Source organism: Argentina silus (genome assembly GCF_951799395.1).
Source record: "Argentina silus genome assembly, chromosome: 5".
Taxonomy (NCBI): domain Eukaryota; kingdom Metazoa; phylum Chordata; class Actinopteri; order Argentiniformes; family Argentinidae; genus Argentina; species Argentina silus.
The window spans coordinates 20,917,757-20,930,997 of record NC_139659.1 but is presented as its reverse complement, the minus strand read 5'-3'; the positions used below and the strand labels follow the sequence as shown (position 1 = coordinate 20,930,997).

Genomic DNA, 13,241 nt, shown 5'->3' with positions numbered 1-13,241 from the left:
AGAGAGAGAGAGACACACACACACACACACACACACAGGTCACTGAGAGGAGAGAGAGAGAGCCTGGAGACTGAAGACTGAAGTGTGACCTGCCTGGCTGACTTGATTGATCTGACCTGTTGAGAATACTGCTTCAACCATTTTTGACTGAGTTGGATCTCAGTGTCAATTGACTGAAGGTTCAACATTTGTTGAATAGTTGACGAGCTGACTGACTGACTGACTGACTGACTGACTGACTGACTGACTGGCTGACTGGCTGGCACTTTCCAAAGGACTGCCACAGTGTTTTCTCTACAGCCAGGGATCATTTGAAGACCGTTTGAAGACCGTCATCTCACCAAGATGCTGCTGACGATTTTCCTCACCCTCTTCCTCAACGGCCTGGTGCTGGGCGCCGCCTCCTCTTCCTCATCATCCGAGGAAGATGGTGGGAGCAGCGAGAAGGATAGCAAGGAGCATCACCCCAAAGGTCAGTCTGGTTGACGTTATTTTACAGTAACTGGCTGACGTTATTTTACAGTAACTCTATTTACATATGATTCAAATGTAGTGATTCAGGTGACATATACAACGTAAGTATTGTGAAAACTGTCAGTTAATTTCAAGAATCAAACGATGTGACTGATTCATTGGCTAATTCATTTGACAATGTCAGTGAGGAATGTGAGTTGATCTTCAAAAGCTAGACATTTCAGGAATCATTTAATTCACTCTGCAGTCTTCAAACCTTACATCCCAAACCTTGTTAATAAGGATTACGGTTCAGTTTTTTTAAACCCTCTAATAGAATCTGAAACCCTATGTTAAAGCTGGAGAGAGAGTGATTAGGCAAAGCTGCTGAAGTGTGTGTGTGTGTGTGTGTGTGTTCAATAAAATTTAATTCAAAAAATGTTATTCATCCCTGAGGGGCAATTACAACACCATCAACAGCAACAACTTACCACAACCATGACGCAGTTAACATACACACACAGCAATATTTCATCTGTGGAAAATAGACACAGTGTTTAACCCCTGTCGTAATGACAACAGATTTCCTTAAGCTGTTTTCATTTAATGGCATCATTAAGTGTAATTAACAGGAAGATAAACTATTCATATCTACTTGTTGATATCCAAAGGTACATCTTAAGACTTTGGACAATAGAGGAAACAGTGATAGGAGACAGCTGTAATTGATTTTGAGGAGGGCTATTATGTCTACAGATAGACTTCAGGAAGAGAGAATAGACTTTGCTCCTATCTATTCAAGTTTCAACACTTTTATTCTCTATTGCCCATTATGGAGCCTATTATTTTATTCGCTATTATTCTCTGTGGCAGTATTTTGATATTTGATAAATGAACTGGTGAGGGATGTCCCACCCTGTAAAACCATGAAAAAGGTTTCAAAATTCTCCTCTCACATTTCTCCTTACTTGTTCAAAGTGTAATTGTTACTCTTTAGGAATATCCTTTGTTACTCTACTGATTAACTGCAGTAATTTTAGGCAAACCATCTCATCCATCCCAAATGAAATACCTTAAAACTAATGAACTCAAGCTAAGACACAGAAGTTCATTCAGAAAAAGGAAAAAAGAAATAGACTTGAGAAGGATTTTCCTCAGCCGATGGTGGGTGACGTTGCTGGGCTGTCTGTGGTATGTGGGGGTAGGGGGGTGTGTGTGTGTGTGTGTGTGTGTGTGTGTGTGTGTGTGTGTGTGTGTGTGTGTGTGTGTGTGTGGGTCCATTTGTGTGTGTGTGTGTGTGTGTGTGTGTGTGTGAGAGAGAGTTCTTGTGTGTGGGTCCATTTGTGTGTGTGTGTGTGTGTGTGTGTGTGTGTGTGTGTGTGTGTGTGTGAGTGAGAGAGTTCTTGTGTGTGGGTCCATTTGTGTGTGTGTGTGTGTGTGTGTGTGAGTGAGAGAGTTCTTGTGTGTGGGTCCATTTGTGTGTGTGTGTGTGTGTGTGTGTGTGTGTGTGTGTGTGTGTGTGTGTGTGTGTAACCACAGGGATACATGCCGTTCCAGGAGTACTTGACAACGAAAGCTATATTCCATCAGTCTGTCATTGCAAAGAAAGACAGGGTCCACTCCTTAGACTAGTATTGACTCTGGAGACTACACACACACACACACACACACACACACTCACATGCACCCCCCTTGTGTGCGCGCGCACACACACACACACACACACACACACACACACACACTCACATGCACCCCCTTTGTGTGTGTGCACACACACACACACACACACACACACATACACACACACACACACACAGAATAGAGACTGGTTGGGAACTCCGATGTTATTGAGTGGGAGGGATGTCTTCTAACCTAGGGGTTCAGGACAGCCTACATTAATATAAAGTCCAGCCTACATGCTGCCACCATTTCACAGATTTCTCCCATGAGTCATCACAAATCTGAAAATGACAAAATCTGGCCATGAAATACTGTTCTGAAATACCTGTAAGAATGTTGGCATCAGTCAACATTGCCCAACAAACAAACTTGTTAGAGATTCTTTGTTTACAAGTGCCTATCCAACAGTGTACTTATCCTCATTAAGAACTTGAGAACAAACCCATTTTCTGTTTATTTTCACCCAGAGAAACGCTTCTGCGATGGTTTTCCAAAAATGAATATGTGCTACCGGTTAAAACTGACTGACAAAGTAAGCAAGAACGTGAAATATTTATTTTTGACATCCCCATGACTAAGGAAAAAGAGGCAAGTCATATTTTTCAGGATAGCTGCAGCAACAGTTGGGAACCCATGAAGTCACAGTGACTCTTAAAAATGTATTTTGAATGCCCCAACGCTGACCTCAGGGTTTAACTGGAACTGACACATTCAGTGAAAGGAAATCACAGTGGTTAAAGCTGGACGACACATCCTGAATCACAGGTTTCTGCCATGAGCGTCTTGTACGTTTTCAAGGGCACGTAGATTTAGTTCCCTGGCAGGACATGGCATCATTCAAAATGTGCAATCCAGCATTTCACAAGCCTGCCTGCCAATCCTTCCACAGTGTGTGTGTGTGTGTGTGTCTGTGTGTGTCTGTGTGTCAGTACCAGTAATACATTCCTGTCTTATGTGTATCAAGGAAACATAACCACTGCTTCGGGACTTCTTGTAAACCGTATGAGTTAGAAGAATAAAAATAGAAACATCACCAATATTTGAATATTTGGGTAAAATATTGAATGAAGGATTTGCTGACCAAATTCACACAGAGCCATACCCAGTGGCGTTTCTTAGTGGGTGTTAAATGCCCTCATTTACTGCAATTTAATTTCTACTCCAGTAGCCATCAATCTGGCTATACATCATGCAGACATGCACTGCCATAGAAAATAATAGATATATATTCAACAATTTAGAGTACAGTTTAGTGGTGGAAGTGGTTGAAATGAACTAAGAAATAAATCTAAGTGTGTTCTCTAGCCTCTAAACAGAATGAAATGATCCTTGTCAGCATATTCCCCGGGATAGCGAGGTACCTCCTGTGAGGTTTCACTCTTTCCTCACTACCAGATGTTATTGAGTCACACTACATAGGAGCAAAACATTCCTTTAAGCCCCACCCCCAACTGTAACCTCCAAGTGACAGTTCAAGCTGCTTGACAGTTGGTTGATTAGTTGTTAGGATCTGTTCTCCCAGGCAGCACTCATATTTGATCCTGGTTCATGAGCGGACTGGCCATCCAGGGCTGGTGGTCAAGAAACATATGGGCAAAAAAAAAAAGCCCACTGCTCCATCTCCCCCGGTGTGTCCAATCCTCCCTTCGTGCTGCCCTGCCCTGCACCCCCCCCCTCCTCCCTCCACCCCCACCCCTCGGGTGAAAGTCCCTCATGAATGTCTGTTGTGTAGCCCCAGTCCGTCCCTGTCCTGGTTTGAGTGATGTCATGACTGATGATGTCACCCCCAGGCAGGTCTTTAGGTGTTGACACGCGCAGAGCAAAGAAACCGAGAGTGCTGTCTCGTCAATCTTCCCACTGGCCGTGTGTGTGTGTGTGTGCGCGTGTGTGCGTGTGTGTGCGCGTGCGTCTCCTCACTGTCTCTGTCCTAAGGCTACTGAGGGCCCTCTGAATAGCCTCCTCTAGTGGTAGTAAACAGTGCCGTGTATCTCCTTCTCCACACTGACCCAGAGGTCTGACAATCAGGCTGTAACCCCCCCCCCCAAACCCAACCCAACCCCCCCACCCCCACCCCTGGAGGTACCTGGCTGTCCATTCAGACTGTGCTCCTGGATAAGGTGTGCCCATTACAGAGCCTGCCTCTAAGCCTTGTCCAGGAGCACAGTCTCAGGCAGGCTACATAATGGGCACATTCACACAGGGGGGATTGTGTGTGTGTGTGTGTGTGTGTGTGTGTGTGTGTGTGTGTATTCACAGTGAGGATTGTGTATATGTGTGTGTGTGTGTGTGTGTGTGTATTCACAGTGAGGATTGTGTGTGTGTGTGTGTGTGTGTGTGTGTGTGTGTTCACAGTGGGGATTGTGTGAGTGGGCTAGGGGACTACAGGTAATAGAAGACATCTCCCTGAAGAATCTTAGTCATCCGGAGTCAGCCAGAATTCCCATAGATACAGTCGCTGGCTCTTTGAGCTTGGATTACAGTCCAGGACCACTCTCTGTAAATGGCTAGTTCGCTTGTTAACCATTTAGGGCACCTTGTTTATGGATAGAAGAGTTGACCACTAGATTGTAAGGTTATGCTGTGCCTTAAGCTGGTACGTTTTGTCTAAATGATTGCACAATCTTAATATAATCTTGAGCGTAGCAGTGCTTTTCAGATGTAATGACCGTTCATAGCCAGAATACGTCAGCGCGCTCTCTCTCTCTCTCTCTCTCTCTCTCTCTCTCTCTCTCTCTCTCTCTCTCTCTCTCTCTCTCTCTCTCTCTCTCTCTCTCTCTCTCTCTCTCTCTCTCTCTCTCTCTCTCTCTCCAATTTGCTTTGCTCACAACCTAAATGACCCATAGGCTTTAGCTACACATGAATGATAATATTGTTTTGTCTTCCTTATTGACAGGCCACTGATTACTTCTTCTTTTCTTCCCTCTCAGGTGGACACTGGGGCTATGAAGGTACAGCAAACACATGAACATTGACTTTTACTGTCCTCTCCTCTGCACTGTGTAATGTTCATCCAACCATGAACTACACACAATTAAATCATGTCTTTACCTCACATGGGACATCTTATCATGTCTGCAATAACAGATAAGCTTGTATTTCGAATCTTGAGGTGGTAAAATAAGAACGTAGTCATGTGCCAGCCACTGGTGGATCCTCCACTGCGAAAGAACGACGTGTTCAACTTTAAGAACACGGCTTTATGGGGTTCCAACGATTCCAAGTTCAATCTTTAGATTTCCAAACTGACCTTACCAATGGACTTCTTTATAGCAACACAAAAAGTTCCCTGATAAATGAAGACAGACAGATAATATCTTTTATGGCTGACTAATGGTGATATGCCAGAGAACTTGAACACATGAACACACATCTTTGAACCAGCTATCACCAGAATCATTCTCATCTCTGTGATGTCATTCGCTTCCAACTCTCTGTGGTAATAGTCTCCTGTGCGGAGGCCTCTCGTGTCATGTGTTCATATGTCTCGTGTGGCATGTTCATAGGGAACAGGAGTGTTTTATCATTAACTACAGTCACACCATCCAGGCTCATTGTTACGTTAACCATTTAACCCTTTCCTCTCCCATCCTCTCCTTCCTCCACCTGGTAGACCAGGCCAGCTGGTCCACTGCCTTCCAGCACTGCAGTGGGAGGTCCCAGTCTCCTATAGACATCAACACTAGGAGAGCCATGTTTGATGGCACGCTGCCACCTATAGCTCTGGAGGGCTATGACCTGACGGACGTTCCCGCGCTGACACTACTCAACAACGGACACACCTGTAAGTGTCATTATTCCTTGAAGGTGTAATATAGTACTGTACAACAGTAATGAGGATGGGCCTCCCCTGTGAGCCTTGTTCCTCTCAAGGTTTCTTCCCACAAGGTCGTTGTTCCTGTGGCACTCTGCTTACAATAACATGGGATTGATTGACGGGGAAAAAAGATTATGCTTATGATTATAATTTATAGGTTATTCAAGGTGAGGACAAAGCAAACGTTGACATGCTGTGTGTGTGTGTGTGTGTGTCATGTGTGTGTGTGTGTGTGTGTGTGTCCCTCCAGTGCAGCTCAGCCTACCCAACTCCATGCGCATCGTCAGTGGCTTCGACAACGAGTACCGTGCCGCCCAGCTGCACTTCCACTGGGGCACCAAGAAGGTGCCAGGGTCCGAACACACCATCGACAATGTCCACTTCCCTGCTGAGGTGAGACACACACACACAAACACACACATACACACACTATAGACAACTTCCACTTCCCTGTTGAGGTGAGATATACAAACTATACTTTACCATACCACACCATACCATACCATACCATACCATACCTACATACATACCTACCTACCTACCTACCTTCCATCCATCCATTCATCCCTCCACCCATCCCTCCATTCATCCATCCATACTATACCACAGACAACATGCACTTCCCTGCCAAGGTGAGGGGGGGGAAACTTATGATATCTTTAGGATATCATATTACTATTTTAGTAATTATCATTATGGATATTGTACAGGAATTATGCCTCAAAATAATTACCAGTCTCAATCAGTGACAGGAAAAGTAAACATCTTCCTATCTTTCCTCCCCCAGATCCACGTTGTTCACTACAACTCTAAATATGCTAATCTGTCTGAAGCAGCCAGCAAGTCGGATGGACTGGCTGTTCTAGGGGGATTCATAGGGGTGAGTCTATCCACATACATCAATGGTGTGTGTGTGTGTGTGTGTGTGTGTGTGCATGGAATGGAATGAGGAATGATATCAAACACACGTATATACAGTATACTGTAATAGCACTGCACAAGCCACAGGCATCTAAATGATTATTCTCTTGTTGATTCTAGCTTGTGAATAATGCACAGCCTATTAGCTAATGACTACCGCGTTAGCTACAGGCTAATGACTAATGTGTTAGCTATGAGGTAATATCTGTGTTTGCTTTCGGCTAATGTCTGTGTTTGCATCTAGATTGGTCTGCATGAGAATGACAACTATGAGAAGATCTTGTCTGCTCTGACAGATGTCAGCATCGAAGGTGAGCTACAACCTCTGAATAAGACACGCACGCACGCGCACGCACACACACACACACACACCCTCACACACACACACACACACACACACACACACACACGTATACACCCACACACACCTTTCCCAACAAACAAGTCTGTGCAGCAAAATTTATGATAGACAGATGGTAGACCTCTAGATTTCCTGGCATGTCCATTATGGTAGACATATCAGAGTCTGTCTTAACTCTCAGTCCTGCTGTCTAGGTCACTGATGAACCCAGTACAACAACCACAGCAAACATGCAAACATTCCATAGGCACACACCTCTTTCTGTGTTGACACTGTGTGGTCAATATGAACACATCCATCTACAATGGAGTAGCTCAGGGTCACAAGCAAAAACATGATCAGTTCAACCCAGATATACTCTCCTGGCTAGAGGAGTGGAAATGAAGCAACACTGGATTCCCAGACTAGAAGGAACATCTTGCCTTCGTCATATCCCGATAGATGTTTTTCAAATGATTCATTGTGATTTCCTGTCATTGACCCCTTTTCCAGAGTCCATCACAGAGATCCCAGGGTTTAACGTCCGCCACCTGTTGCCTAACAACCTGGAGCGTTTCTATAGATACAACGGATCGTTGACCACACCCCCTTGTTTCCAGACCGTCAACTGGACCATGTTCAACGACACCATCACCGTATCCCGGAGACAGGTAACGACCCCTGACCCCTAAACACTAACCCCTAGACACTACCCTTTAACCCCTAACCCCTAGCCCCTATCCCCTAGACACTACCCTTTAACCCCTAGCCCCTACCCCCTAGACACTACTCCCTAGCCCCTAATCCCTAGACACTACCCCCTAACCCCTAGACACTACCCCCTAGCCCCTACTCCCTAGACACTAACCCTAGCCCCTACACCCTAGGCACTAGATCTATTCAATGACCTGTTGCAGCCTTCAATATTAGAAAAGTGATGTGAAATCTGAATGGGACTGAAGGTTAGAGTACTATACACAAAGACAGTGCTTGTTCATAGATCGCAGTAATGATGATCTCCATGGTGTGTCTGTGTGTGTGTGCTTGCGTGTGTTCTCCAGCTGGCTGCCCTGGAGGACACTCTGAAAGCAGGCCAGGCCCAACACCTGACCAAGAACTTCAGAGCTCCCCAGCTTCTGCACGGGCGCCAGGTCTACGCCTCCTTCAAGGAGTCTCCCACCGTGCGAGGAGGTAAACATCTAGTCTCTGGTTGAGTCACAATAGTCCTCTGTAACTCCACCATCTCTCCTCCAACATCTCTCTTCGCTTCACCTTCAAAACGCATCGGGATCAGAATATCTGAAGGGAGGAACCTTGGATCTTCTCCTCCGATGTGTTTTGAGAAGGAAGCGAGGTGAGAGGAAGCGAGGTGGGAGGAAGTGAGGAGAGACTATTGGGACACACAGCCTATGTACACAGGTGAACAACTCCTCCCAATGTACTCAGGTGTTACCCCTGACACAACTTCTCCCTGCATTCATACTCTCTCTCAACAAAGCCAGGATAACCCTCACCCATCTTGGACAACCTCTCCCTGCATTCAGGCTCTTTACAAAGTCTTGTGAGAGGCCCTAGCCCCAGGTCAAGGGTTAAAGTCCCTGGCCCCTGGTTGAACAGTGCTGACACAATCCAGAGATGTTTCTCTAAGACAAATACAAGGCCTACAAGGAAACATCTCTGGATTGCAACAACCGTACACACAGGTGCCTGGGGATTTAACACTTGAGCTGGGCTAGGGCCTCTCACACGACACACACACACAGATACACACACACACACACACACACACACGCCAAACCTTTGGTTCACCCTCAACAATAAGTGATCTTAATACTCACTTTGCTCAGTCTTACACTGTCACATTGTCAGAGCACACACACACACACACACACACACACACACACACACACACACACACACACACTTCAACCCTCGTCAAGGGTGGGGGCACTTATCTATAAAGACAAACTTACCAGTCACTCAGTCAGGGGTAATGCATGATAACATACAACCTTTGGCACCAGTTCACGTGAAAACAAGTAAATAGTGTCAACCTACATGATGGGTCTCTACCAAGGGAGGCTGGTGGAGGCAGAAATCATAGGACAGGCTGATTGTAATGCATGGAATAGAATAAGGAATGGAATGGAGAGGAAACACACATTCTATTCCATGCATTCCAATGAACTCGTCCTTTGATTTCTACCTCCACCAGCCTCCCCTGGTGTACAGGTTGTATGAGAGCCCAGTAGAATCAGAGGAATCTCCTTCATATTGATGGTTTCATCACAAGTACAAGATATCAAGCACAAGTACAAGCATTGATTACTTTATCTTATGATGACTGATGGATAGATGATTCACTTACTTAAACAAATGTATTTGTTGTAAGTCGCTTTGGATAAAGGCGTCTGCTAAATGCCATACATGTAAATGTAAATCAAATAACTGAATATTCACATTCAATACAACACAATTGTATTTGTCCGTCTATTACAATGGAAATGTGTCCTCCACTCTGCTTTCAACACCCCCGGAAAACACACAAACACACACACGCATCGCTACAGTACTTTCTATATGTTTCCCACGGTGACTAAGATGGTTGCTCTGTCTTGCAGGCATCTCTAAAGCCAACACTCCAGAGACACAAAGTCACGTCAGGTCCTCAACCGGAGCACTGGGTAAGTACATGAAAGCAACAGCCTTCATATGATATCTGTAATGGATCAATAACAGTTGTTTCATATGATATCTACGATAGAATGTATCGATAACAGCTGTTTTCATATGATATCTACTATAGAATGTATCAATAACAGCTGTTTTCATATGATATCTACAATAGAATGTATCAATAACAGCTGTTTTCATATATCTACGATAGAATGCATCAATAACAGCTGTTTTCATATGATACCTGTATCTATAGAATGTAACAGTCACAATAGGTGGGTTATATGAGGGCAGGTGGCATATGGTAGCTGTACTCTCCTTATCTCAATGTTTCTATGGAATACGACCTCAGGTCTGTTTGACATACAGTTAATTCGAGTCGTGTGTGTACTCAGCGTCTTGACTTTTCATTGATGTCATAGAGAACTGAGCTGCGGCCAGGGCTTTGATTAGCAGAGTGCACAAGTGTGTGAGCAGCTCCCTGGCGGTACGCTCTGATGTAGATTAGACAAATCAGAAGATAAACAAGGACTCGTGCTCTGCAGCTCCGTAGCTCTGTCCAGGCTACTTTGTGTTTCTCACACACACACGCACACACACACACACACACACACGTACACACACACCTTTTTTGTGCTGCTGACATTGGCTAGGCTAACGCTGACCGTATGCCTCTGTAGCGTAGCTCTGTCCAGGCTACTTTGTGTTTCTCTCTCTCTCTCACACTCTCTCACACACACACACACACCTTTTTTTGTGCTGCTGACACGTTGGCTAGGCTAACGCTAACACGTTTACATAGTTAAAAGGTTGACTCTGTCACTTGTGTGTACAGCTGCAGTAAACTGTAAGTGTTTTTGAAATAAACGTCTCTCTTTCTCTCTTGTTTTTTTCATGTTCCAAAGACGGTCTGTCCAGAGGTAAGCTATTCTCAACTGTCATCACCTCTATTATAAACAGACACACACACCCACACACACCCACACACACCCCTGACACACACACTCTGAATGAACAGTATCTAATGAACCTCTTGATTGACAGGTGATATCCTAGCCATTGCCTTCGGAGCTCTCTTCGCTGTGACCTTGCTGGCGTTCACTGCCTACGCATACCAACAGAGGAAGAAATACTACAGGTAAGGTCGTAGGAGCCATGTACTGTATGTGACCCAGGGGGGGGGGGGCTGGTGGAGGTAGAACACACGTGTTTGACACATTTCCTCATTCCATTCCATGCATTACAACTAGCCCATCCTCAGATTTCTACCTCCACCAGCCTCCCCTGATGTGACCATACTAGTCCTATAGGACCATAGCGGGCTAGGACGTTGACTGCTGCTGGTCGTAGGGTTAGGTACACAGCAAGTGTCTTTCCACTCATCTTTTTTATCCATCGCTTCTGGTGTAGTTCCATGACTTTCCCAGAATGATGACAGTCTGGGCCCGGCTGGCCAACTATAAACCAGACGTCCATTAGTTACCTGTGACCTGTCTGCTGGAAACATTCCTGTGTGACTGTGTGGAACAGCTGTTTATGCGGACAGAAGACCAAATGTCCCTCGTCACAGATTGTTGATACAAGGAAGATGTTGAGTCTCCTCGGCCCTGTGGTGTGGATTAGGGTTCAGTAGACTAATCACGTGTTTGCTTTCTTTTTCCTGCAGTGCGAAAAAGGACAGGCAGAATGTCATCTACAAGCCAGCCACCAAAGAGGAGGCATAGACATACAGTCGCTGGAGTCTGACCGGAGTTCAGTTCATATCTGACATTCACACGAACTACATTATAAAAGGACAAACGCCCAGAGAGGGAGGAAGTACACGTTGCTCATCTTGACATTTCTCTGATGTAGAATCTTTTTTTATGGGCAAACTGAGTGAATAATAAAAATAATATATAGTTATATTTGCCTCATTAAAGACAACATAAGTCACAGCAATGTTTATTGTAGAATGTGTGTGTGCTAAGTATTTGTTCTATTTATTAGCCGACTGGGTGGCAAAATGAAACTGATTAGAATGGACAGAAAAGTCTGTTAGTCTGTTTGATGTACCAGATTATAATGACAACAAGTGATTTACTGCTGAAGAATGTCATCAGTCCTTTCCAGGCTGTTTTCCTGGTTCTAAGTGTTAGACTTGTCTCAAGTTAATGTGTCATACTGTGTTGTTCAGTGGAGGCTGTTCCATGCATTGCAATGAGCCTGTCCTCCGATTTGTACCTGCAGTTCATGTAGGCAATATTTTATAAGAGTGTTGTTGTTGTCATATTGTATTACGGAGTTGTATGCTTGTATCCTGTCACATGTGTCATTAATACTGTTATGTTATTATGTAGTTAGTCACTACTAATTACCTCTCACCTCTCCACAATGGTGTATTCTGATGTGCAATTGGACCCTGAAATGTACAATAAACATGTTGTTATAAAGGCTGTTGTCTGTGCCTGCTTCAGACACTAATGATCTTATAAACATGAGTTATGGTGATGAGTTAAGGTGTGTGCTATGCAAGATGCTAACCAGATGTGTACCATGAGTACCACTGCTTTCAGATCACATGTTCCTCTACCGATTTACACATTCATGGTTGCTGATTCCTGTCCACAAATCTGTCACAACTTTAAACATCCTTAGACAGTTCCAGAGATCCACACTACTACAGCAAAACGGTCCTGGTGACCTTTCCAACCCAAGTGCTCAAGACTAGGGGAGGCACGTTGTCCTCCTCACTGTCATCCTATGGGAAAGAGCCTCCTTCCACAACCTCTGATAACCTGATAAGACCCTATGTATCCTTTATCCGGTCCCATAACACTCCTATCTACTGCATAGTACATCGCTTACTTCCTCTACCGGTCAAAGGAGTATGTATTCAGTCATGGTACAGGCTGGTCTCATGTGAATGAGAATGTCATGTTTGTTTTTATCTCTGAAGGGAAAGCTCTCTCTACATCCTATTTATCTTTATTTATTCATACGTAGGACTGAGATTACATGTTCCTGCTCCAGACCTAGCATTTCCCCCAAGGGAGTCCCTGACATGGGAGGCTAGTGGAGGTAGAAATCGAAAGATGAGCTCATTGTAATGCATGGAATGGAATAAGGAACGGTATCAGTGATTGATAACATTCCTCATTCCATTCCATACATTACAATGAGCCTGTCTTCTACCAGCCTGACCCTGCAGTCCCATATGGGAGACATGCTGCTGACCAACCAGACTCTGCCTCCCGTGGGTCTTAAAGACAGGATAGAGTTGAGACCAGAGTTTAGAGTTCATACATGTTGACAAGGCCAGAAGAGAAACCATGAATTAACATGGGCTTTTACAGATTTAAAAAAAGCATATCAAAA

At 44.6% G+C, this 13,241-nt stretch overlaps 1 protein-coding gene across 1 annotated transcript; it reads left to right on the top strand.

Moving 5' to 3' along the window:
• Positions 1–345: 345 nt before the first annotated feature.
• Positions 346–11,608, top strand: ca9 (carbonic anhydrase IX; the record flags this gene model as incomplete). Its single annotated transcript, XM_083670803.1, has 11 exons — positions 346–481; positions 5,061–5,081; positions 5,744–5,914; positions 6,198–6,340; positions 6,735–6,827; positions 7,113–7,179; positions 7,722–7,879; positions 8,270–8,399; positions 9,830–9,892; positions 10,929–11,022; positions 11,551–11,608. The coding sequence occupies 11 exons, from the start codon at positions 346–348 to the stop codon at positions 11,606–11,608; spliced, it is 1,134 nt and encodes a 377-aa protein (XP_083526929.1).
• Between the last annotated feature and the right edge of the window lie 1,633 nt (positions 11,609–13,241).